We start from the raw sequence: 26,561 nt of genomic DNA on the forward strand, positions 1-26,561 counted from the left end.
CTAGTGGTCTCTTAGGAGAGCTAGTGAGTCACATGGTGCTAGCTCCTTCCTCCCATTGTTTCTAGCTACTAAACTGCATACACAAGAAGCTAAAAATACATTAAATGTGTTCCCAATATCACTACTTGGTAGCAGCAGTAACCACAAAGATACTTTTTATTTGCCAGTGGGATGGGAAATGATCTGTGCAATTGCAAATGGGAGGTGGTCCCTGGAATGGTGAGCAAGAGAGGAGGTGGTCCACACAATGCTGGATGGGGGATGATCCCCAGGATGGAGAATGAAATGGAGAGGCGGTCCCTGTGATGCTCAGTGGAATGAGGGTTGGGGAGTGTTGGGCCCCATGATGGTGAGTGCGAGAGGAAGTGGTCCACAAGACTGTCTAGTAGGGTTTGGGCTATATTATGAAAAAGTCTGACAAGGTCAGGTGTAAGGGGATTTCAAGATCACTTTTGCTATTTTTTCACAGCACTTTTTTATACACGGACTCTGTGTGAGTTTGGGATACAGAGAAGTAAGAGACCCTTTGCTTGTAAAGCCGGAAACTTGTAACTATGCCATGTTGTCATGGTACCTAACTGAGAATGTAAGATGCTTCGCCACATGGAACATGCAATCACCCTTTCACCAGACATCCACTTGAGAAGAGAGGACCTTTTATGTATTGTGTTTGGGTGCCGTGAGGATGTGATTATAAACAGAACTCTGGGAAGGCTGGCTCCAGATATTAAAGGGTTAAAAACAAAACAAAAGTTCTTAGAATCACCCGGGGGGGGGGGGGGAGAATGAGTGTAAAAACAAATAACATTTAATAAAACATCTCTCATTATCAATTAGGAAGCCCTTAAAACATTGGTGCAAGAGACAGAGTTAATGATAAGGCCATGATAAAACCACTGTGCAGTTAAGAACTTATTTCTTATTTGTATTTTTAAAACTGTAAATCCCGTTCACAATCTCCAAGTCAGATATCCAGGAAGAATCTTGCAAAACAAGAAATATACATAGTGACTCCTAGGTTAACACTGCCACCTACTGGAATAGCGTATAACATAAGGATGTGGATGTTACCAGATTGGAATACAGAGTGTACATCTTTACATAGCATAAGATGTAGAATCCTATAAGTTACTTAAAAGTCTTCCACACCCAGGTACTGGATCTTGAATGGTATGTAGCTGTAAAGAGGAAGAAAAGGTGTCTAGTACTAGTCAGAAGAACAGCCAGAAAAAAACTTTAGTGCAGGGATCGGCAACCATTCAGCAGTGGTGTGCCGAGTCTTCATTTATTCACTCTAATTTAAGGTTTTGTGTGTCAGTTTTACATTTTAATGTTTTTAGAAGGTCTCTTTCTATAAGCCTATAATATATAACTAAACTATTGTATGTAAAGTAAATAAGGTTTTTTAAATGTTTAAGAAGCTTCATTTAAAATTAAATTAAAATGCAGAGCCCCCAGGACCGGTGGCCAGGACCCAGGCAGTGTGAGTGCCACTGAAAATCAGCTCGCATGCCACCTTTGGCACAAGTGCCATAGGTTGCCTACCCCTGCTTTAGTGTATTGAATTGAGTAGAGCTGGGCAGGAATCAATTTTCCATTTCGTGGGAAATTCAATGAGTGTGAAATTTTTTTCTGTTCCTGAATGGAATAGAAACAAAAAATGTGAAATTACCTGCGGGATGAAATTCTGATTTTAGTTTTGGTCAATTGAAATGTTTTGTTTTGATAAAATCAAAACATTTTGTTCCAGTTTCAGTATTTTATATATTTTCTAAAATGAAAATTAATCAGAATCAACACTTTTTTTCTGGCAAACTTTGGGCTCTTGAGGAATCAGCATTTTCTGATGAAAAAAACATTCAGTCAGAAAATTTGTGACCCCTTATAGATGTCAGGTTAGCTAAGTGCTGGAAAAAGTCTGGAGTTCCCTTCTCTCATTATGATCAAGAACAGTTACGGTCACTCACCCTCTCATCGCTTCCTACCCCTGAGTCTCACTGGATAGTGAGGGGACACCTGAGTTCTGGGACTAAGAAGTCTGGTGATTTGGACACCAGAGTGAAAAAAAGGATAGCAAGGCTCTGTCAGTGGAAGTTATCAAGATGTGGGCCTCGTTTTCTTGAGTGTTAGATGTGTGGGCAAAGCCTCACTACAGCTAGGGTTCAGAGGGGAAGCTGCACTTCCTTCCTCACAGGTTCTAGCTGGGGCTGGAAAGAGCTGTTTTGCTAGAGAGGGTACTGCTATACAAGCATGGTCCTATAATCTAAAAATTACATAAAGTTCTGCTTGAATCCAAGGTAAGCTCCAGTGGTACAAATAATTGCCTTCCTTGTCTGCACTTGGAGTTTACACCAATGCTGGTTGCTGGCATTGAGTGCTGGAATCAAGGCAAATCCACAATATAGACAAGGCTGTAAGGCAGCTATGGATGAACAGGAAGATGTGACTCTTGGAGATAATGAGATATTCCAGAGGAATTTGACACTGTAGGGAATGCGCTGGCATTCCACTGCCACATTCCGTCATTACTGCACAGAAGTTCTATTTAGGACCTGCAGCAAAGTGGCTAACCACCTTTCTTTTTAAACATTACGTACAAGATACGTATTTGTTTTTAAATGGATCTGCATTTATTTTCTCCAGTTCTGTGGTTATATTTATGGGTGTTAACAAAATAATTAGAGATGGAAAAGAACCACCTGTTTGTGATCTGGATCCAAACTTCCCTGAAGTTTGGGGATGATTGAATTTGATGTTATTAGAGAACAGCCCAAGCTGTAACGAAGAAATACAAGCTTCATGACCAGATTTTTTTTACCCATTCATAGAATCAGTAATAAAACGTTGGTAGTAATTTATCTGTCCTCTGCAAAGCAATAGAAAATCTATGTTGTAACTAGGGAGCTACTGACAGCCTCTTCATCTTTCACAACACCCCCATTAATGGGTAAATTGGTTCTGCTTTGATTTTTAATTGGTTACAAACAATAGTGTCTCCAGCTAATTGATTCAAGCCTGAACTTTTTCTCCAACATTAAGATCAGTTTGGATGTCTTCATTTTTTAAAACTTACTTTTTCTGTTGGCTTCACTTTCTGGCGTTCAGAATGGGAAATAGCTGGGGTTTAACTTCAATAAATCGAGATGAAAGAGTACAGGGAACTTGTGTGCAGTGTTTCCCAGCCTGAAATAACAAGGACTGCAACAGCCACTGCTGTTTCCATTTCAGACATGGATAGAGAGAGGGAGGGAGGGAGACAGAGGGAGGAAAGTTACTGGCATCATGTGGTTGATGTGGGGACAAAGGACCTGATCCTGCACATATGCACATGCTTAACTTTAAGGATATGAATAGTCCCACTGAAGGCAAAGTTAAGCACTTATGTTTTTGCAGGACTGGGATCTAGCTCAGTAGTGAGAGGACAGAAGAATCCTTAATATGGGTCAGACAGAGCCAGCTGCATTGTGACCAAAGCATAGCAAGCATTACATAATTAAACCCTATATATCAGTGGTTTTCAACCTTTTTTCATTGCAGACACCTAACAAATTTTGAACAGAGGTGCGGATCCCTCTGGATGGAAATCTTAGACATAGTCTGCGGGCCCCCAGGGATCTGTGTACCACAGGTTGAAAACCAGTGCTATGTGTGTACCATTCCCCACCACTTCTCCTTCTCCCAGAATTTTTCAGGCTGACAGCTCTCAACATGATAAAGGGAGGGCAGGGAGGGAAAACAAGTGACAATCTAGTCTTGGAAGGGACGGAGAACATTCAATATATTAAATACAAGTGTTTAAATACTAAATAAGGGAGAAACCATCAGCGCATTGAGAAGCAATAGGCCCACCTTGTCACTCTACTAACTCCAGCTGTAAAATTTACCGTAAGAAAGCTAGTAAATGGGAGCCGTGCAAGCAAACAAAAGACACAGGGTTACTGGCAAATATTTGTTTTGGCTCTCAGCAGTGCCATTCTCGTGATCAAGCTGAGCCCCTTTCCGCTTGTTTCACACTCAGCGTCATGCTGTCCTGTGGTTAGATTGATGGTGGCAGGGCAGAGTGAGGAGAGTGGGAAGAGGAGGAAAAAAGAAAAGCCCATGGGTGGCTGCTCAGCGTGTGAGTCAGTGGTAACTGAATTTCTGAAACCAGCCACTATCATCTCACTCTAAAATAGCCTCAGGATTATTGTATAACCAGATAGTGGATACATTATGACAATGCCAAAGGATGTTTCACCATCTTGTATATTCATGAGTGGCTGACCAAATAGCAGTTGGGCCCTTGCCAACAGAATACACTCCTTTGGAACAGGGATGGCATTTGTCTCATGGTGAGCCCCTGCAGAGCTCAATTCTTGGACCCCTACAAGTGTTGACACTCATCACGCTGGGTGGGCTTGCGTCCCTGCATCATCGTGCTGGGCTTGGCTTGCGTTTAATCTGTAACTCAGTTACCATTATCAGGGGGCTGCCTTGGGGCCTCCAACGATTGCATGGGTTGCAGGTGCCTAATGCTGCCACTGTACTGGAAATCCATCTAAGCAAGAGCCTGGTCTCTTTTAATGTGCCTTGTACGTCTGATCTCTTTGTTCAGGCGTTTTGAAGATGCTTGAAATCACCCTGGCAATTGTCTGCTGGCTGATACTAATTGCTTGTCTCCGATCCTTTCAGGCTAGTTAGTTTTACATGTGGGAGGCCCTCAACTGGTGAAAATGTGATTTTTTTCTCTTGATCTCAAGAGTTTTCTAGTACCTGGGCCAACTTCTAGTATTAGGTAATAGTAATGATGATGGATATCTTTTAGAAAAGGCTTGTAATAATGATCTTTCTATCCACCTCAAACACAAATGTCTTTTCTTTCATTTCATATAACAAATGTGGCATTAACTTACTCTGTCCCCTTTGTTTCTTTTGTCATTGCTGTTCACATTTTACTTCTCTGTCAGTCCAGCATGGTCTTGCACCTCAGGCTTCACTGTGCTTCAGAATTTGTCCAATTTGTGTTTAATTTTGATGACATTTCCTATAAAAACAAATTTTTCCAAAACATTTTTTTTTCTGAATTTCCATTTTGTGGGAAATGTTGTAAAGATTTGTTTTCGGTCTAATTTGGAATGTGAAAATTTTCTGTGAGACAGTAATGCTGAGTTTTGACCAGCTCTGCTTACAAACTAAAGAAGACAAAACAGACAGATGGAGGGTTAGAGGAAGTGGAACAAACAATGGCTAAGATGGCCAAGTGGTGATGGTGCAATGAGTCACATCTAAATCGTATAAAATCTAGATGACACAATGTTTTGTTTTTTAAACAATATGTATATAGAGATGGTCCCAAATTGCCCAACAGCCATGCTGTGATATTAATTATAAGCCTCACTGTAGCAGGGGGTCTTCAGGAAGTTGAGACAAATTTGTAACCCTTGCAAAACAATTCATGTGGGCCCCTCTCAGCAAACCCAAGAGACAGTGTATAACCTCCTCCAGCCGGCTCTGTCATGCCATGCAGGGGAAGGTTTTGCATCTGTAGCATTGGGGGCAAGTAGTATATTTAATTATTTATTTATTTTTGCAAAATAGACTAAAATCAACTGTGATGGAAAGGGCACCCCAAGTCCTCTGTACCACTTACTTCCTGCACAGGTAACTGTTGGTGTAGCAGTAGGGGAGTCCTTTATTCAGATCCAGTGGCCCCAATACCCTATGCAGTTGACACAGAGGGGTGATGACTGCTCTTCCAGCCATTGCCCTACTCCTGTTTCAAATGGGAGTAGGTCAAAGTGCACCAAGGAACTTCTGGTGTGTGGTAGCAGGGTCCACACAGCCAGTTAGTGTATGAATGCTAGTACAGTAAAGATATACTCCTCAGTTTGTCATGCACTAACTTGCCATCTAGACAAGACCTTTGTGTCCTTTAATCCTCAGCTTTGTCTGCTGGGATATTCTTCAAAGTGCAGACGCGCTCTCTGAAGTCCTTCTGTTGCTTTGGGGTTCCCTACTGGAATGTGCTTTACAACATTGGAGACATGGAGATCCCACATCCACGTCATCTGTTCATTTTATGCATTTGTAATGTGCCAATCACAGTGTCCTCCAGGCCCCCAGTCCTGCAGGAGCACATGTGGTTGGACCTTTGTGTTACATGGAGCCCCTTTCAGTTCAGTGAGGCTCCGCACGGGCACAGGTTTGCTCCCATGCAGTTCCTTAAAGACTGGGGCCTAGGTGCCACATGGATCCTTCGTCAGGCATATGTGTGTGCTATTCTGTTGCAATGAGAGCTGGGTGGTGTATAGGGCTAGGACGAAGATAACTTCATGGTTTAATTTGCCATTGTCCTGAAGTCTCCCCCGCCACTGCGTCCCAGAGAACCCAATGAAAGAATAAAGTGGAGCAGCCAGAGCCTTCTTTAGAGACACACTCAAGAGTCTAAAAAGGATTCTTAAAAATACATGCACTCATTTTGAGGAAAGAATAGCACCTTTGAAGACAACAGAAGACTACACAAATCCCCAAAGTTGTTTCCAACCCACACAGTTCCTTCAGGGAAGTCTTTGAGCACAGAATTTAGCCATTGGTTTCATTTCTGCCTCCTCCTCCTGGTTTCAAGGAGAGCTGATTGGGAAGTTCACAGGTCCTTGTTTCTGTGAAAGCATCCTTCCTCCTCTCTAGAGCTGTGAATCACTAGGGGATGTGCTCTCACACTAACACAGCCCAGCTATAATCAGAACTTGTTTGTTGCTATGGTAGCTTTATTTAGCTTTTTAAGGCTATTTTGGAAAGACAAATGCTGTAATTGCTAAATCTGTTCTAATTCAGGCATCACAGTGTGGCTGCGCCCCACACCTTTTTGGGCCATGAAGGGGTTAACATGCTGTACTGGGACCAGAGAAGACAAAAATCCCTGTCCTGCAGAAAGTGCCCAAACTGCCAAGCCTGGAGGGGCCCAGCTGAGGCTGATTATGAGCAGGAAATAAAAGGAGAAGCCGGGTTAAGCCAAGGGGCTTTTCAGGATGAAGGGACTGAGCCACTTTTTAATCTGGAAGCAGATGAAGCTATGGGCTGCTAAGATGTGGAGCAGGGTTGGCGAGGGAAGCCTCTTAGGTAGCAAATAACTGAGCAAAGGGTTTGAGTACACCACCAGGAATAAAATGTGTTTCCAGTTTTATGTGGGGAGTAAGAACTTGGGTTTATTTTTAGTCATTTACCTAATTCTCTCTGACAGCAAGAGACAAGCAGTGTTTGTGCTAGGAACCCAAGGACTGTTCAGCTGATCTTGGTGTGATATACTGGCTTTATGTATGTGTATTTGTGTGAAATCCTCTAGTAGCAGGTCCATCAAGAGGCCAAGGTTATATATACACAGGAATTAAATACCCCTGGCTGGCCCGAGTTGGGGCTTGGACTGTGAGGCTGTAAAATTGCAGTGTAGACATTCGGGCTTAGGCTGGAACTCGAACTCTGGAGACGCTGGAAGGAGTAAAGTCCCAGAGCCCAGGTTCCAGCTGAAGCTCCAGACTCCAGCCTGGCAGCCTGAGCCCTGTGAGCACAAGTCAGCTGACATGGACCAGCCACACCTGGTGTTTTATTGCAGTGTAAACATATCCTAAGGGACCTGCTACAGTTAACACCAAAGGGAGATCTATTTTAGCTCAGGCGATAGAAGTCTGATTTCTGGAGATGAGGTTTTGTTGCTCGGATGTGTAGTTTATTGCGTAACTGATTGTCCACAGCACACGGGTAGTACCACACCTTAAGTAAGAGATGACCAGTTTATTTATTTCTCTGGTAATGGAAATTTTTGGAGGTATGCTTCTGGATTGAAGAACTAGGTTGCCCGGGCAATGTCTAGGTCGTAGGGGACACCTATTTTAGTTGGAGGTGTTTCAACTACTGAAGGCCCTTGGGATTGTTTTTCATCTGGTATGGTCAGTTGGTTGAAGGCAAGGCCATCCAATAGGATTTTAGGGGCAAGGTTTGTCATGAAGCGAGCTGGACTTAGGGAACATTTCCGTGTGCTACTAATGCTGCTAGATGTGATTTTGATGATTTCTTCTCCATGTCAGTTTGTTCTGACTTTTGTAACCATTTAGGAGTCTTGTAGAGAGGGCTTAAATTTATGGGAAAAAATCTATAAATTTCTGTGAGAGACAAGGTGGGTGAGGTAATATCGTTTATTGGACCAACTTCTGGTGGAAGGTACAAGCTTTTGAGATTTTTTGTATCCATTTTTGTATCCATTTTTGTGATACCTTCTTCTGGGCAGGTTACAAAGAGTTAAAGTGAGTCTCCATGGTGGCTTTTCCATAACATAGTCATTGTGTGCACATCCACATGGACCATACTGCCTAACTGTTTGTATGTGGGCTGATATCCCATACTTCCTCAGAGGTCTACCCTGTATAGCTTTCTTGTCGCTGAGCGCAGTTCTGACTCATTGAGTTAACTAACATGATGCTGAGTACTGTTTAGCAGGCAACTAGGATAAACTGTGTTCAATATAGCGTCAGCTCATTATGTTTAAACCCTGATCAGAGCAAGGTTTAATCACAATTAGTTGTCAGTATGTTGAATGTTTTGTCCGAGTTTATACTTTGCCTGTTAATTTGTGTTGAACACTGTCAGTTAACATGGTTATTCACAACTATATTCAGTCATAGTAAAACTTCATAGTATAGATCAGGTCCCTGAAGACTTGAACACAGTTGGTGAAACTGGATTTAACAGGTCCACTGCATGGATGGGAAATGGAGGACCATCTCGGAACACAATAGTTATTTATCAGGGGGCACTGTTCGTTCAGAGATGCATTCTTTTGATGAGATCTCGGGGCAACAATTGGGGAATGGTTCTTTCTGAGAGAACTGAAGATAGCTTATATCTCTTATCCTGATATTTCTCTGCATTGTTAAAGCCAGGGAGGAGAGGATATTCAAGTCTCAAGCAAGAAATGGTAACTTTTTCTATGAGTTTTTGGCTTTACCTTTTGGGTGGACCTTAGAGGCAAAATACCTAAACAGAAAAAAGAACATAAAAGACTCTTTTTCATATGACTTTATTGAGAAGCAGATGGCCATAATAGCCTATTAGCAGGATCGTTCACATGTCATTAGAAAGGACGTAAAAAACAAAAAAGCAAATCCAAAAAATCGAAGAGTGGAGTGCTGTTACTCCAGAGAACAGATATGACACAAGGATTGCTCAAATAGCAGGTGGAATACTTCTGTTCACATTCTTGGGTCTCTCTTTCATGGGTTTATTAAAAAGAGTCACAGAGAGTACAGGGCTACAGTGAGGTTATGCTATAGCTTCTATAAAAGTATGTGGATGAATGCTGCAATCAGGATGTCTGAAGAGGCTTCCATATCATGTAGGCCTTTCCCCTACTTTCCGTATGTCTTCCTTAACATAAATAATTTGGTTTTCTTTACCATTAATAAATGAGCTGGTATCTGCAGCTTTTTGTAACATTACATTGTATTGATTGCAAATGTTAAGTGCACAATACTGAATGCATGCTGAGAGTTTAACTGTGGGGTAGGTGCCTTTCTGACCTTGATATTGTAATAGCCAATGTAAGATATTGGAAGCTTTTTTTTTTTAAATGGCCCTGTGTTAGGTACCGAACTATACTGAATTTGGAAGGGATAATGTGAGGCACTCCCTCCTCCCCACCAGAGACTGAGTGCAGTATAGTGTTTCCCAAGGCATCAATTTCTAAGAGTAAGACCTGGGCAGTGCCAGTGCCCTCTTCTCTTAATGCAGCAACTGCAACTCCTCTCCTCTGGTATAATGTTGGCCTGCCTCTCATTTAGTTAAACTAAGGCTGCTCCAAATCCCCTATCATGTCAGACTGAACAAAGTTGAAATCTGGGACAACCCAAGTCTATCATTGTGTAAAATGAGCATGTGTAAAATGATACAGACATTCATTGCACCAAGTTCAGGTAGGAAAGGATTCTGTGGTTGGTGCTCCCTGCCTAGTGTCAATCACAAAAGCCATCGCTCTAGCAGGCATGCCTGTGTTTGGGAACCACTGTGCTAAGTCCCCTCCTGCCTCCAGTAGCCCAGGAAAAAAGCTCTGATCTCCTCCTGCTAGACAGCTCACTGGGCAATGCCTGTTTCATTCAGTTCTGCAGTTACTGGACTAGAAGGCTTTTGAGCATTTAAAACTCTTGCTATTTTAAAGCAGCCATATATTATAGAAACAAAAACAAATGGAGTACAGTGAATGTCATAGGATAAATTATCTCTTGGGGTTCTAGTGACTTCCTAAAAGCAATAGATTATAAACAAGAATAGCACCCGAACCTCTGAGTGGAATTATTTCCTTCAATATCACTGTAGAATATAACTAGCTTTCTCAGCTACAAAGCTTGCACTATTTTGGTGACCTGCCCCTTTAAATGAACTGTTTCTGATCGCTTCTTTGCTTTATATGGGGAAAAATTATTTATTTTTTATGGTAAAATCAGCACAAGCAACAGTGAGATGATCTTCATTATACAGCATCACTGAGACTGTGTACTCTCCCTGTGTGAAACAAAAGCAAAACATTAGATTAGCACACAAATAGTACAGAACTGCCTCTCTTCATAGAAGAGAGTCCCCTTTTTTGTTAAAATTGTTATACCCCTCCTGAAAGCTCTTCAGTCCAAATATGTTTCAATGGTGGTAAAAGGTGTGGCCCATTTTTCTTGCCAAATGCCCCTCTTCATAGATGTCAAATGTTGATAGCACAGCAAATTCAAAATTAAAACATGGCTGTAAATGCTTCTATAGGGAAATAAAACTCTTCATATTTAAAAATTCCTTTCAGGTCCATGCAGCTTTTCTTGCTCTTTCTGAAACAACTGCACCTTGGCTTTTGTTATTAAGGCTTTTTCTTTACTTTGCAGCTGCTGTATAATCAGAGTGGGAGAAATGTTCTTTTGACTGGGATTCATCCCACTCTAATCTTATTGTTCAAATATTGCACTATTATAACTTCAGATGAATTTTCACAGATGATAACATATTAATTGGGTATTTTAAAAAAAAGCATCATCTGTAGAAACACGTGACACAGACACAGAACTTGCTGTATCTTAGTTCCAGCAAAACAGGTGGTAACAATAACGCTTCCTTCGGGGGCAATTTCACATCAGCACTCTGCACAATGTAAAAGAGAAACTATGCACAGTTCAAATGTGTAGACCTTGGCTTAGGGAACATCTTAATTTCATAGGTCAAAATATCTCTCTCCTCCTAACAGTCAGAAATATTGGGAAAGTCAGGAGGCTAAGCTTACTTCAGAGATTGAGAGGAGGACTTAACACAGAAATTTGTTTTAATTCTGGATTTTTGAGCCACATTTGATCTTCTCTGCAGAAACTGGGCAGGAAACCTGCCAGCAATGTGGAGGCTCAGAGAAGCAGTGCTGCCTTTGGCCTGAGCCCATAGAAACCTCTCTGGGCGTTAAGAGCTCTCTGGCTTTGAGGTGGTGGGTGTGTGCATTTAGTAATTGACTGTTTTCCTGGGGATTCTCCTCTCTGTACCATGTGGATTTCTGCAACAGGAACTGGCCTCTTCCCCCTTGAACCTCTCTTTGGGGACAGTACAGTGTAGGTTCTAGAGGAGACCCCATGACAACATGGTTCCTGAGTATATAGCCTTGTTTGTACTGGACTCCATAGATGCTGACTCTGTGGGTGCTCTGGGGCTGGAGCACCCAGGGGGAAAAATTGGTGGGTGCTCTGCACCCACTGGCAGCTCCCCACCCTGCTCCCCTTCCCCAACTCGCCTCCGCCTCTGCTCTGCCTCTGCCTCCTCCCCTGAGCATGCTGCATACCTGCTTCTTCCCCCGAGCTCCCAGCACTTGCGCCGCCAAACAGCTGTTTTGCACGGCAAGCACTGGGAGGGAGGGCAGAGGACGGGGAATGTGGTGCGCTCAGGGAAGAGGCGGGGCTGGGGCGGGATTTTGGGGAAGGGTCCAATGGGGCAGGGAGGGAGCAGAGTTGGGGTGGGGACGTTGGGGAAGGGGTTGGAATGGGAGCGGGGAAAGGTTGGAGTAGGGGCAGGGCCAGGGGCGAGGAGGCGCGAGCTCCCACCGGCGCCGGGGAAAGTTGGCGCCTATGTTGGATTCCACTGAACAGAGTCTCTCAGAGACAACTCATATCTGCTGTGAGTGGTAGTGAGGGGCAAAATTTAAAGGTTTGGCCACCCCTGAAATAGCTCGAGTCACTGCCCTCCTCCCCCTGAGGCAGGTCCCTCCCCCTTACTCTCAGTCTCCCTGCCTGGAAAGCAGCAGCCCCTCCCTGCGGCTCCCTTGCTGTTGCTCCTGGCTCTCCCCATGGGGCACAGCTCATGGGCTCCGCCACACCATGTGACTGTGCGGGGCCTGCAAACCTTGGCAGAAATCTGGGGAGGCATGTGACCCCACATGCCTTCTCCCCATGTGTCGCCTCTGGACTCTCTTGGGGTTGCTGATATTAGATCAATGTTTATAATAATCAGAGCCAGATTTTGCAACCCATATACATGTTGAGTAGTACCTTATTCCCCATGGGTCAGAGTGGAAGAATTGGCCCTTATTAGGTAATTGAGGTTGGTTTCCTGTTCTGTTATTTATAAATTTAGTAATTCTTCAGTGCTATATAGTCTTTTGCCTGGATATGGGGCTGTTGTGACCTGTCCCAATTGTTCTCGAATGACTGGATTTCTTTAAATTTTATTATAACTTTTTGATAATTTGGAAAACTGAATTCTTATAAATAAAAAAATCTGAGAAGAATGACTGTCTTTCTTATTTAGGTCTGGATTCCCTAACTCTCACAGGGCCAGATTCTTATAGAAGGTTTTCTTAGATAATCTCATTGTCCCATCTGACCTTAAAAATCTGTGAAATATATATCCTTACTCACATTAAGTACCTTATTGTAGGAGTGGGACTACTTATGGGCCAAGTTGCTTATCAGTGTCTCATGGAATTATATACTAGTCAACATGAGCAGAATGAAGCGGTAGTAGGTCCTTGACTGCTTAATGGGATTGTACACTTTAGTTTTGGTGGCCATGATTCTCCCCACCTGCAAGTTCTTAACCAATGGCCACTCTGATCTAGACCCCTGTGCTCCCTTCCACTGGCCTCCTCAATTCTTTGGCAAATGGTTGGTGTCTTTGCCTGGCCGAGGACAGCGTTTAGTTGTGCCTGGGCAGGTAAACAGATGCTAGGAGGCTTTCAGCATCTCTGGCACTGTGTGCCTGTCTGCTGAAATTCAAGCAGGAGATTGGTTCAGTATGGAGTATGCTACTTCCAAAGACATAATGGATAAGCAGGGAAGGGGAGGTGGTAAAATAGGCCAATGAGAGTAGAAGTGAAGGACTGATAGGAAGGAAAAGAGGGGAGAGAGAGGTTGTGTCCTCCAGTCTAAACTCCTTTCATCTCCTCTCCACTTCTTCCTTTCTCCATTTCTTCCCCTTCCCCACTACCCTTGACTCTCATCTTAAGACTTCAGCGAGTTTAAGCTCCTTGCAGCAACTACTGGTATAGAAACATTGCTCCAGTGGTGCTAATGGGCCCTTGCAGAGGTGACCTTCCTCTTAGGAATCACCAGGAGGCGCTGCTTCCCCTGCTACCAATGCAAGAATCAGGGCAGGGCAGTGTACTAGAGGGACAAACTACAAACATGGGGAAAACCAACCGTGCTGAATGTCCCCAGCCTCCAGTACTAGAAGAGTGAATCTGTTCTGTACTAGGGACATTCTGGTAGGACAATGTGATGGTTCTTAAGGACATAAGACTTGCCATACTGAGTCAGACCAATAATCCGTCTGTCACTGTATCCTGTCTCCAACAGTGGTCCATACCAGAGCTTCAGGTGAAGTGTACAGAACAGGGCAGTTGAATCTTTCCCTCCTAGCTTCTGGCAGGCAGACGTTTAGGGTCATCCCAAACATGGGGTTGCATCCCTGATCATCTTGGCTAATAGCCATTGATGGACCTATCCTCCATGAATTGACCAAATTCTTTTTTGAACCCAGTTACATTTTTGGCGATCACAACATCTCATGGCAATGAGCTCAACAGGTTAATTGTGCATTGTGTGAAAAAGTACTTTCTCTTGTTTGTATTAAACCTGCTGACTATTAATTTCATACGATGATCCCACATTTGTGTATTGTGGGAAAGGGTAACTAACACTTCTCTATTCACTTTTTCCACACCATTCATGATTTAAGAGACCTCTACCATATCCCCCTTTAGTCATTACTTTTCTAAGCTGAAGAACCCTAATCTTTTTAGTCTTTCCACGTATGGAAGCCATTCCATATCTTTGATCATTTCTGTTGCCCTTCTCTGAACATTTTTCAGTTCCACTGTATTCTTTTTGAGGTTGGGCAACCAGAACTGACACAGTATTCAAGGTATGGGGGCACCTGAATTTATAGAGTGGCATTATGATAGTTTCTGTCTTATTTTCTATCCCATTCCTAATAGTTGCTAACATTCTGTTTGCCTCTTTGACTGCTGCTGTTCACTTAGCTGAAGTTTTCAGAGAACTATCCACAGTGACTTCAAGATGTCTTTCTAAACATCACTCTGATTATTAGCCATGGTGGCATTCTTTTAGTCCTCTTATTGTCTTTTCTGGTTGAGGGTAAACATTTAGTTTGAGCCTCTATTATGGTGTTTTTAAATAGTACCCCTGCTACTTGCAGGCATTTAACCCTTGTGATAGCTTCTTTTATTTTCCATCTAACAAGTATCCCCATTTTTATGTAGTTCACCTTTTCAAAGTTAAATGTTACCGTAGTAGGTTTTGGGGGGCTTTTATCCACTCTATGAGAATGTTAAATGTAAGTACATTACAGTCACTATTACTGATTGATTCAGGCATAGTTACTTCTTGGCCCAGATTCTGGGCTCCAGTTAGGACTTAATCAAGAATTGCCACCTCCCCTTGTGGGTTCCAGGACTAGCTGCTCCAAGAAGCAGTCATTGTTGGTGTCTAGAAATTTTATCTCTGCATCATGCCCTGAGGTGACATTTACCCAGTCAATATGGGAATAGTTGAAATCACACATTATTATCGCGCTTTTTGCTCTTAGTCAGGTAATTCTTAGATTTCAGGACATAACCGCAGGGAACTTACTTGGGGGATTTCATGGATTCCCAGTGTGACAGGCCCTTCATAGTAGATATGTTCTGAAAAACAAATGGATGATGATTGTGCAATGAACAAAGGAAACAAGGAGGTGATAGTATGCACTGTTTTATAGCAATACTTTGAAACTCTCAGTGACAAGTGCTCTAGGACTTAAAAAAGCTTTATGGACAACAACTCTCTGAGAGAAGCGTAAAGGAATGGACCATCTTCCTAGTGTAGGAGAGACTATGAAGAGTTCCAGTGTCATCACTGCCCATCTGAGTAAAGTTGTGCAGGTGCTTCAATGTCTGCAGAATCCAGGCCTATAACTCCTGTCTAGGATCTAGCAAAACTAAACAGAACTGGGTTTTGCAGTATTTTTAAAATTTTGAGTCATTACTCGATACAGCAGAGAAGCCTCAGACTCTAAGGCTCCTGCTTCATGCACAGAAGTGAGCAACCATGGCAACAGCTCTTTGAAAAGGAAAATGCTTCCCATGGCACAGGTGAAGCAGCTGGAGAGTCCAGGCCATGAGCCAGCTGTAGTCTAGTGAATTGGATTTAGGGTCAACAGCTAAAATATCCTGAATTCTAATCCCAGTGTTGATGTCGACATTTTGGGCCCCTTAGGCAAGTCCTCTCTGCCTTCATTTCCTCTTTTATTAAAAAAAAAAAGTGGGGTTTGAGCATTTGCAGAAGCAGAGGTGTAGATGGGAGCGGTCCTATTTTTAAAGTGCTGGTGTGGACAGTGCAGTGCAGAAAGCAACCCCTTGCTGTAGAATCTCCTGTAATGGGCCGTGTTTGAGAAGGAAAATGCAGCAAGTGGGACAGGCAGCTTGGAACCAGGATCAAACTGCCCAACAAGTCCTGAACAGCAGCAGAGGACAAAAGTGGAGGAAGTATGAGCTCTGAATCCTTCTCTAACAGTTGGAGATAGAGACTCTTCACAGGTCACGTGAGTCAATGGAGTCAGCCCTGGAGTATTTCAGAACTGGCAAGAGATTAAAAGTGAAATGACTGTGTCCTAGCTTTGCAAAACCTATGTTTGAAACTGAATTAGACAAGATCAGACAACACACATGCTTCTGAATGTGTGGGGATGCTAGTATCTCCCTGGTGAAGGTAGATACTAATTTTTCTACTACACCATAAATCAACTTTGACCATCCCACCAGGGCTAGATTAAGGCAATCCTGGGCTGTAGATGTACTTTCCCAATTAGGAGACCCTGAAGTCCTGCCCATGCATTGTGGCCACACTCTTGCTTGAGGTGGTAGCAGTAGGAGTTATTCCTAGGACTACCGCCACCACCAGTACTATTCTTTGGGGCATCTGGGGGAGCTGATCTGGAATTTAGTAGGGGATAGGAGCTGTGCACCCCTGAGTTCTATTCCTTTGTGAGCTGAGTGAATATCAGTCCCACTTCACAGATGGGGAAATGGACTCTTCTCCCCTGTACCAGTAGGTGGGCTTCTGCTGCAGGGGATGAGAGCAGCTTTAATCTTCAGCTACTGGAGGCTCCCAGGAGATGTTCTGAATCAATAGGTCTACTGTGTTTTATGACCAAACCCCTAGCTGACCAGAACCACCCACTTTGGTGGCTGTGTTGTTTAAACCAGGTCTCTGAAACCAGTGTGATTGCCTCTCCATGGACTTTACAAAGCTGGGGCTACAGCAGAAAACAGTGTCTCCCAAGGCTGAATCCAACTGAATGCATGTCTTGCTTTTGGGATTCGAGTTTAACATAGTATTCTCAATACAGTACATCTTCCTAAACCCTTGCATTTACCTATCAGTGGGGGGCAAATGAGATAAATTAGTTGCAGTAATTATAAATAAGATAAACACTTAGCTTTGTGCATTGAATGGAAAGTATTGCCTCTTTGGAACTTTCCTGTCTGAGTTCACATAGGTTATATAGTGTGAACGATTGATCTTATTTATGGGATCAATTCACAAATCATTGTAAACTTTCCAGTCAAAAGGTTCCCCCATCTTCATATGTGCAAGATACTAATAAGTCACAGCATCTGTTATGTCCCAAGAACGTTGGCTGTTTTGCACTATCTTCCATGTTCAACCCTTCTCTTAAGGGCTAACATGACTGAAGAGGTTTTCTGCAGAACATCATAAAAAGATCTCTAGGTACTGCTGACTTCGGGCTTTCTTTTCTATTTTGTGGATTCTTTTCACTCTGACTTCCTAACAAAAGTAATTTACTCCTCCCTGCCATCAACAGGTCTCTAGCAATTTACAATAGGAAGTGGAGCAGGTAAGAATTTCCTGAGAATTACTTCAAGTTACTTGTTCTTGTGAAGTTGCCTCTCATTTCTGACAAAACACCTATAATGAAATTCTGACGCCTCTTTCTCAACTCTTTCTTAGGCTGAAAATCTTTGAACATTCTCACACTTGTTACACTATATAAAGGCCCCAGTACATCTACACCCACCTCTTCCTTTTCTGGGCTTTAAACCTTTATAGAATTTTTATTTTTTTCTGTGTGAGTAATAATACAGTAATACTTAGCTCTTCTAGGGCCAGATCCTGCACCCATTCAACTCAATGGCACAACTGCTATGAATTCTGTTGGTTCAGAACTGATCTGAACAGTGCTCATCTATAAATATTGGAGCTGGGTGAGTATCATTAACTCACTTTACGGGTGGGAGAAACTGAGGTGGAGAGGATGAGTTTCTTACTGAAGGTCATATGGCAGATCAGACCAGAACCCAGCTCTGTGGTGCAGCTGCTTGCTGAGAATACATGTCCATTTCCTCACAGTTGTACTCAAAAGAAATACCTAACTTCACATCTTATACTCTGCAAGTGTAACTCATTATACACACAAGCCATTACATGTGTATGTTCATTTGTAACTAAGGTCCGAGTTAAGGTTTTTTTGTTGAGTGTGATTGCAAGAAATTGGGTGTGTGCTTTGAGCGTCCTATGTTGGATGTGAAAAAGTGAGTTTGTGCAGCCGCAAAGTCTGTGAGTGTGTTTGGGCATTAATTGGGTAAGGTCTCTGAGTTGTGCTGGATGTGGATCCTAAAGTTACCAGAATGGGTGTTTTTTCTGTTTTTTGTGACTGCGTTGATGGGAAGTACATTTGAGCAATCCTAACTCTTATGTAACTATTTTCTTGTGTGGGATATGAACGACGATCAGAAAAATTCCTCCTTAGAGAGAGGAAGCTCATCTTTAAACTTAATACCACAAAGACTCTAGTAGTGAAAAAAATCATTGCTAAAGTTCACCTCTTTGCCTTCTTTGGAACTGAAGAGAGTATAAATACGTTTAGATCTCAAAGAAACAGACATAAGTTGTTCGGAATCATGTTTGAGATCCCTTGTGAACTTTGCTAGTCTGGTTGTGACCATTATACAATTTGTTTAAATAAAAGTAAAAAGATAGGTAACAAATACTATAATTGAAATGAAGATGTTGGTAAAACATCCATCTATGTTTGTTCTGACAAGACAGTTCTAATCATGGGTTGCTCATCTAGAAGTAAAAGATAAAAGAAGAAGGAAAATGTTCTCTATTAGCCACCTTTGACTCCTCCTCAATTACATTCCACGACACCCTCCTGTCTCGCAGCCCTGTATATTCCTAGCTCTCTCAAAAAAGATCCACAAGATCTATAAATGGAACGAACTATAAAGCCTGTGGCTTGTTTAGGAGCGGGGTAGGAGAAAGCTTTACAGTCTTTGTTCTCACTACAGTGGCCAACCAAAACCTGCTTGCAACTATATTTAAACTGAGGTCAAATAAAATTTGCTTTACAAATGTTACTCAACATGCAATGAAGATGGGGGTCTAATTGACAAAATTCAGCCCTAAAAAGAGAACAGTCTGCCATCTTCACACTTCCTTCACCTCATATTTGACAGCTCAAATTATGGCCCTCGCTACACAGGGCAATGGTCAAGTTTAACACCAATGCTAACAACCGGGCCATGTCTACACTAGAGACCTTACAGTGGCACAGATATACCGCTGCAGCTGCGCCGCTGTAAGGTCTCCCGTGTAGCTGCTCTATGCCAGTGGGAGAGACCTCTCCTGTCACCATAATTAAACCACCCCCAACGAGCAGCAGTATTTATGTTGGCAAGAGAGTGTCTCCCACTGACATGGTGCGGTCCGCACCAGTGCTTTTGTCAGTGTAATTTATGTCGCTCAGAGGGTTGTTTTTTCATACTCCTGAGTGACATAAGTTATATTGACAAAAGTGCTAGTGTAGACACAGCCTTCAAACGTGGCTGTGCTGAGCTGCTCCATGTGGGGCTGGAGACCAAACTGCATTATAATATAGTGTAAAAAAACGTACACTGACTATCTAGAAATACCACATCTCCATTTTGGAGCCCCATCATCTAGCAAACTTAACCCCTTCCCTCTGTGGATTGCATGGGAAAGTCCTGACTACCCAATGAAGGTGGCTATTAAACAACATGGCTTCTATTAACAACTGTGTGATAAGGTTCTGTCATTCACTGAGGGCAGCTTCTAAATGAAGATACATGGCATTATTTAAATAATCAAGTGTTGTTTTATATCATGATGTACTTCAATTAGTGAAAACAGTCTCCCTGCCAGGCTAAGATTAAGGGCCAGTGTACCCCAGAAGGGTTTGGCTGTGTGGCTTAATGTGTAAACAGCAGCTTGTGCTGGGCTCAGGATCGACTCTAGTTCTCCTTAATGCGTTTTCTACAGGGTGTTATTAAGCACTTTGTCAGAATAAGACAGTCTTCCAGTAGGTCTGTGGGTGTCTTATTTTTTCTTTAATTCAATACACTATTGAGAAAGCCTCTGAATTTAATTTTTCTGTCTATCTGGCTTGCAGAATTTACATAATTGGTTGCTCGTGCAGTATTTCTCTGCTATTCTTTTTGATATCTCTGTACTGTGTGAAATGTCTTAGCAATTCCCCCAAGGCCATCTTGTCCACAGTGCAGTGTGCGGTCACAAAACCCACAGCCCTACAGCAAATGAATTATTGTAGTGCTGATGGAGATGCAGGTGACTGGGGAAAAATAGCTTTCAAAACTAACTTACTGAACTGCCATTCTCTTAACTCCCTGGGAAATTGCCCTCCACCCACCGTTCTTTTCAAATCAGCCCAAAGAAATGAGCCTGGCATCAGGAAGAGTAAGAATTTAGAGATCCTTAAATAAAACCAAACACCTTAGATGGTACCATAATGTATCTTGGTCCAAATGCTGCAGTTAGGGTGACCAGATGTCCCGATAAAATCGGGACTGTCCTGATTTTTAGGCCTTTGTCCCGCGTCCCGATTGATGTTTGTTTGGGACTCTGTTTTTTTTTCTCTCTGCCTTTTTTTTTTTTTTGCTCCGCCGGGGGAACTCCTCCCAATGTGTCCCAATATTTTCTTCATCCCATCTGGTCACCCTAGGTGCAGTCTTTAATCCTTACTCAGGCGCAACTTCTATGAAAGGATTATGGATCAGTGAACAGGAAAAACAACTTTTTAGATAGGAGACATTTCTCAAGTAACCTTGTTCATTAGCTCAGCCCTTGCTTTTACAAAAATAGGAGACAATCCTGCAATAGTCCTCAGATATGCAAGCAGTCTTGCTGAAATAAGACTGCTACTGAACATAAGGGGCATAGGCCCATGCTACTTATTTACATTATATATTGAGTTATAGATTATCCTTCTAAATCCCCCTTGAACACTGATGTATATAGCACTCAGACCTCTGTGCCATTAAAACACAAGCTAGTGAGCCCATTATGCAAAAAGAAGTCTTTAAAAATAAAAGGACGCTCTCCTACTGTGTTTCTGTCATCCACTAACATTCTGTTGCAGTAAACAGAATGTTAGGAAGTAGTGGCACATTCAGCAGCACAGCGGTGTGTCCTGCTTGCAGTGTTCAGCACCCATCAAGTGTTTAGTGTGCTAGGTAAAATTACCTCCTTTTTTCTTTCCACAGAAAATAAACCTTCGGCCATTCGGCTCACAGAGTTTCTGTGAGTAGGTGAGGATACTCTTCCCATTTATGATGAGATTAATGTTCATAGACAGTTCCTTGATGTTGTGTCCTACGCAGAAAACAGAAGATGAGTTCAGGGAGAGAACTGTTTGGAAATTGAGCTATTATTATTTATTTTATAATGAATTTATTCATTAAATGAATTAAATAATTAGTTTATTATTTATTTTAAAAAGATCCTATTCTTTTCTTATTTAGGCCCCAATTCCACTGAGAGTGCCTGGCCTGAAACCATAGAACATTATGTGATACAGAAATTGCCCTGTACTGTTCCTGGTGGTAGATAACAAGATATGTAGTGAATGAAGAGTAGCTTCCTTTTGAGCAGGGGTTCTCAAACTGGGGATCGGGACCCCTCAGGGGGTCACAAGGTTATTACATGGGGGGTCGCGAGCTGTCACCCTCCACCCCAAACCCCGCTTTGCCTCCAGCATTTATAATGGTGTTAAATATATAAAAAGGTGTTTTTAATGTATAAAGGGGGGTCGCACTCAGAGGCTTGCTGTGTGAAAGGAGTCACCAGTACAAAAGTTTGAGAACCCCTGCTTTTGAGGCGACTGGATTCAAACCCTACAGTCAGGGGTTGTGAACAAGCATGTGCAAGGATTGTAATAGAACCCTCAAACTTGTCTCGCTTGTGACCCCCGAAAACAGACATGCCCCGAGAAGTCTTAGTGCTGCACACGAGTGAGTGCAGGGCCAGTGTAGCCACAGCAGCTCAAGTGTTATTTTGCAGTGTGGCCCCTCTCACTCTCTAGCTAGGCTAACTCAAGAGGAGTAACTTGAGTTAACTTTGTAGCGAAGACAATACCCGAAGGACAACCCCCTGCCAGAACAAGTTTACAATGTGAACAGGCTGACAAAGGGTGGGAGGGGAAACAAAGGCGCCGGGGTGGAGAGGGGTGAAGTGACTTACTCAAGGTCACACAGTAGGTCAGAGACACAGCTGAGAATAGAATCTATGCCTCCTGAGGCCCAATCTGTGTCTGAGCCCCTGGACCCTCGCATGAGAGTGATAAACCCGCTCATGTTTTGTCAAAAGCACTTGGTTATTATTCATCAGACCCTCCTTAACACTGACACATGCACAATGACTTATCTTATTTGTAACACTCAAAAACAGCAGTTTACTTACTTAAGACCATTGCAGCTCTGATGTTAAAAGTTTTCGTTAAGATATTGGAACAACCGTCGATGCTAAGAGCAAAATCTTGCACGGGATCTGCCAAAAGGTAACAGGCAATTGATTTTTACTTTTATTTCCAATGCATGGGAACTCTACTTCATAAAAAATAATGATAAAAGAATAGAATCCTTATGAAAATCAAGTCACACATTTTCTTTGAAATCCTTCCAAACATAATCCCCAAACTCCGACATCGTGTGGCTAGAGGATTAGATTGCTCTGTGCCTATTTCACCGACATCACGCTAATCCCAACTGCGTTCGCTTTCAGCAGGAATGTGGCTGGGACCTGCTGTGGGGAGAGACCACTCAAAATGGGAGTTTAGGGCTGGCAGTCAGGACTCAGTTGAAACAAGAGTCCTTGCACAGCTGCACTTTCCAGGGTCTCTACACCAGAGCTGCCCAGAGGATTCAGGGGGCCTGGGACAAAGCAATTTTGGGGACCCCTTCCATAAAAAAAAGTTGCAATACTATAGAATACTATATTCTCGTGGGGGCTCCTGCGGGGCCCGGGGCCTGGGGCAAATTGCCCCATTTGCCCCCCAATCTGGGTAGCCCTGCCCTAAACTCTCATTCCCTCTATCACAGTGACTTGTGCTTAATAATAAATAATATAATTATTATTTACTGTTCTATTTGTATTGCAGTAATGCCTAATAGAGCTGGCTGGGAAATTTAATTTAGGTATGTGAAAGTTTTTGGAAATTTTTTCATCCCAAATCACGACAAAAAGCCAAAAACTCATTTTTTCCCCGGAATTGAAATCTGTTTGTTTTTTCACCATTGAAACATGATGTTTCTGAAATTAAATATGCCTCCAAGATGGATGCTTGGGAGCTGGGGTACAACAAACCCAGGCAGGGGCTGTCTGAAATTGACATGATTCTTGTCAGTTTTACTGCTGCCTATCAGTGAATAGCAGCATGAAACTGACCAGACTCTTGTATAAATTCAAATCCTCTCCCTCCCACTACATTCCTGCCTTCTAGCCATTAGGACCTGGCCAGTCCTTAAATTATTTAATACTTTAAGGCTTTGTCAACATATCCATTTCTGATGCTGGGTGTCGACAACAGTTGCAGCTGAGCCAGCGCCGAACCTGGTTTAACTGCAAGTGTAGACTAGCGGTTCTCAAACTGTGGGTCAGGACCCCAAAGTGGGTCGCGACTCCATTTTAATGAGATCATCAGGGCTGGCATTAGACTTGCATTCAGCCCCAGTGGCGGGGCTCAGGTTACAGGCCCCCTGCCTGGGGCTGAATCCCTTTGACTTTTGGCTCCCACATCCAGGGCAGCAGGACTTGGGCAGGTTCAAGCTTTGGTCCCCCTTCCTGGGGTCGTGTAGTAATTTTTGTTGTTCGAAGTGGGTCACGGTGCAATAAAGTTTGAGACCCCCCTAGCGTAGACCAAAACAAATTTGTTCTGAACATTTCGGAAACCATGGGTGACTTCAGGGGAAGTTGCCTGGTGAATGAAAATCAGGTCACTTACGTGCCTAGCTAAGGACTTAGGAGCCTAACTTTATGCTCCTATTTTTGAAAACCTTAGCCCAAGCTTTGTAGGTGACATTTTATTGAACTGAAAATGGTGGGATAGGGACAGTTTCACATCTTTGCAATTCTAGTGGGGCACAATTTGGGGGGCAAAGTGGGGCGGAAGCCCCCCCCTGAGTTTCATTCAGGAGGTGTGCAAGCTCCCAGGTGGAGTCTTAGGGTATGGCTACACTGGCGATTTGCAGCGCTGGAAAGCCTCCACCAGCGCTGCAATTAGTAAGTGGCCACACCTGCAAGGCACTTCCAGCGCTGCAACTCCCTGGCTGCAGTGCTGGCCGTACACCTCACTTGGCATGGGGAATAAGGATTCCAGCGCTGGTTCTGCAGCGCTGGTCATCAAGTGTGGCCACACACCAGCGCTGTGATTGTCCTCCAGGGTATAAGGATGTATCCCAGAATGCCTGTTCAGCCACTCTGCTCATCAGTTCAGACTCTACTTCCCTGGCCTCAGGTGACCCGCCCTTTAAATGCCCCAGGAATTTTAAAAATCCCCTTCCTGTTTGCTCAGCCAGGTATGGAATGCAATCAGTGAATCTTTACCGGTGACCATGCCTCCACGTGGCAAACGAGCCCCAGCATGGAGCAATGGCGAGCTGATGGACCTCATCAGTGTTTGGGGGGAGGAATCTGTGCAGGCACAGCTGCGCTCTAGCCGTAAGAATTATGATACCTTTGCCCAGGTATCGAGAGCCATGCTGGAAAGGGGCCATGAGCGTGACGCGCTGCAGTGCAGGGTAAAAGTAAAGGAGCTGCGGAGTGCCTATTGCAAAGCATGTGAGGGGAACCGCAGATCCGGCAGTGCCCCCACGACCTGCCGGTTTTACAAGGAGCTGGATGCGATTTATGGGGGTGACCCCTCTGTAAATCCAAGGACCACGATGGACAGTTCAGAGCCGGTAGAGGAGGGGGAGGGGGAGGCACACAGTGAGGCTACTGTGGTGGGGGAAGACACCCCGGAGGAGGCATGCAGTCAGGAGCTCTTCTCAAGCCAGGAGGAAGCTAGCCAGTCGCAGCCCCTGGAACTTGGTGCAGAAGAATCACAGGAGCAGGTCCCAGGTAAGCAGCTTTTATTGCAATGCAAAGGTTTTGGGAGAGTAGGGGGGATGGTATGGCTGCATGCCTGCATGCCTAGACATGGAATATCCCATTGATGTGGTCTATCACGTCGCAGTAATCTGCCTCTGTAATCTCTTCAAAAGTTTCTGCAAGAGCATAGGCAATTAGCGTGACCAAATTTAAAGGGAGAGCCATTGTGGTCCCTGTCCCATTCAGGCTAACGCGTCCGCGCCACTGTTCCAGGAGGGGTGGGGGAACCATGCTTGCACAGAGGCATGCTGCATAAGGACCCGGGCGGAATCCACATTGTTGTAGGAGACCCTCCCTTGCTTCTTTGGTAACCCGCAGAAGGGAGATATCTTCAAGTATTAACTCCTGTGGGAAATGGAGGGAGTGTTTCAGTGCTGGTTTCCCCAACTGCATACCGCGGCAGGCAGGAACCCCAGGGTTAATTCCTGAGGGACATGGCAGTGCTGCGTTTTACACAGCCCAAAAACAGGCAGTCTAGCCATGAAGCAAGAAGCACCCTGCTCGAGCAGACCGCGGCAGGCAGGAACCCCAGGGTTAATTCCTGAGGGACATGGCAGTGCTGCGTTTTACACAGCCCAAAAACAGGCAGTCTAGCCATGAAGCAAGAAGCACCCTGCTCGAGCAGACCGCGGCAGGCAGGAACCCCAGGGTTAATTCCTGAGGGACATGGCAGTGCTGCGTTTTACACAGCCCAAAAACAGGCAGTCTAGCCATGAAGCAAGAAGCACCCTGCTCGAGCAGACCGCGGCAGGCAGGAACCCCAGGGTTAATTCCTGAGGGACATGGCAGTGCTGCGTTTTACACAGCCCAAAAACAGGCAGTCTAGCCATGAAGCAAGAAGCACCCTGCTCGAGCAGACCGCGGCAGGCAGGAACCCCAGGGTTAATTCCTGAGGGACATGGCAGTGCTGCGTTTAACACAGCCCAAAAACAGGCAGTCTAGCCATGAAGCTTGAAGCACCCTGCTCGAGCAGACCGCGGCAGGCAGGAACCCCAGGGTTAATTACCATTACCATTTCTGGGAGGCTGTGAATTCTCTAGCAGTTGCTGAAATGTCTGAGGAATGCTTGTGTGAGACTTCAGATTATACACAATGCAAGCTCTCTTAAAATGTATCATTTGCTGTATTTTTATAGTGACCTTGAGTAGTCCTGGGCCGGTCTTATCAGTGACTGAAAGAAAGCTTCAGAACCTGAGAAGGAAACCTAACCGAAGCAAAGAAGATTTGGTCAAGGCAGTTATGAACCAGTGTGCAGCAGAGAATAAAAATGCGCAGAAATGGAGAGAAAAGATGCAGCACTGGAGGGAAACAGAAAGCAGGAGAAAGGCGTTGACGCAGAAGAAAACCACGAGGCAGCTTATAAACCTCATTGCGCGCCAAACAGACTGTATGCAGTCACTGGTAGCAATGCAGGCAGAGCACTACCGTGCAAAACCCCCACCCTCCCAAACCTCTTTCCCCTATGCACCAATGTCAGCTCCAAGTCCCGTTCCCCAGCATCCAGGTTCTTACCTACACCATCACCAGCTGCCCCCGACACCTGTACGGTCACCTATGAGCCCAGAGAACTACGACCCTTACCCTCTGCACTCAACCCCC

At 43.9% G+C, this 26,561-nt stretch overlaps 1 protein-coding gene across 1 annotated transcript in view; it reads right to left on the reverse strand.

Annotated features, from left to right (window-relative positions):
- Positions 1-9,063: 9,063 nt before the first annotated feature.
- Positions 9,064-26,561, reverse strand: part of LY86 (lymphocyte antigen 86) — a 43,361-nt gene continuing 25,863 nt past the window's right edge. The window contains exons 2-5 of the mRNA XM_045006622.1: positions 22,275-22,361; positions 21,060-21,188; positions 15,129-15,181; positions 9,064-10,527 (exon numbers count right to left, since the gene is read on the reverse strand). Of these exons, the coding sequence (XP_044862557.1) occupies positions 10,444-10,527; positions 15,129-15,181; positions 21,060-21,188; positions 22,275-22,361 (353 nt within the window). The 3' untranslated portion in view covers positions 9,064-10,443. The remainder of the gene's footprint in view (positions 10,528-15,128; positions 15,182-21,059; positions 21,189-22,274; positions 22,362-26,561) is intronic.

Source organism: Mauremys mutica, chromosome 2, assembly GCF_020497125.1.
Source record: "Mauremys mutica isolate MM-2020 ecotype Southern chromosome 2, ASM2049712v1, whole genome shotgun sequence".
NCBI lineage: Eukaryota > Metazoa > Chordata > Testudines > Geoemydidae > Mauremys > Mauremys mutica.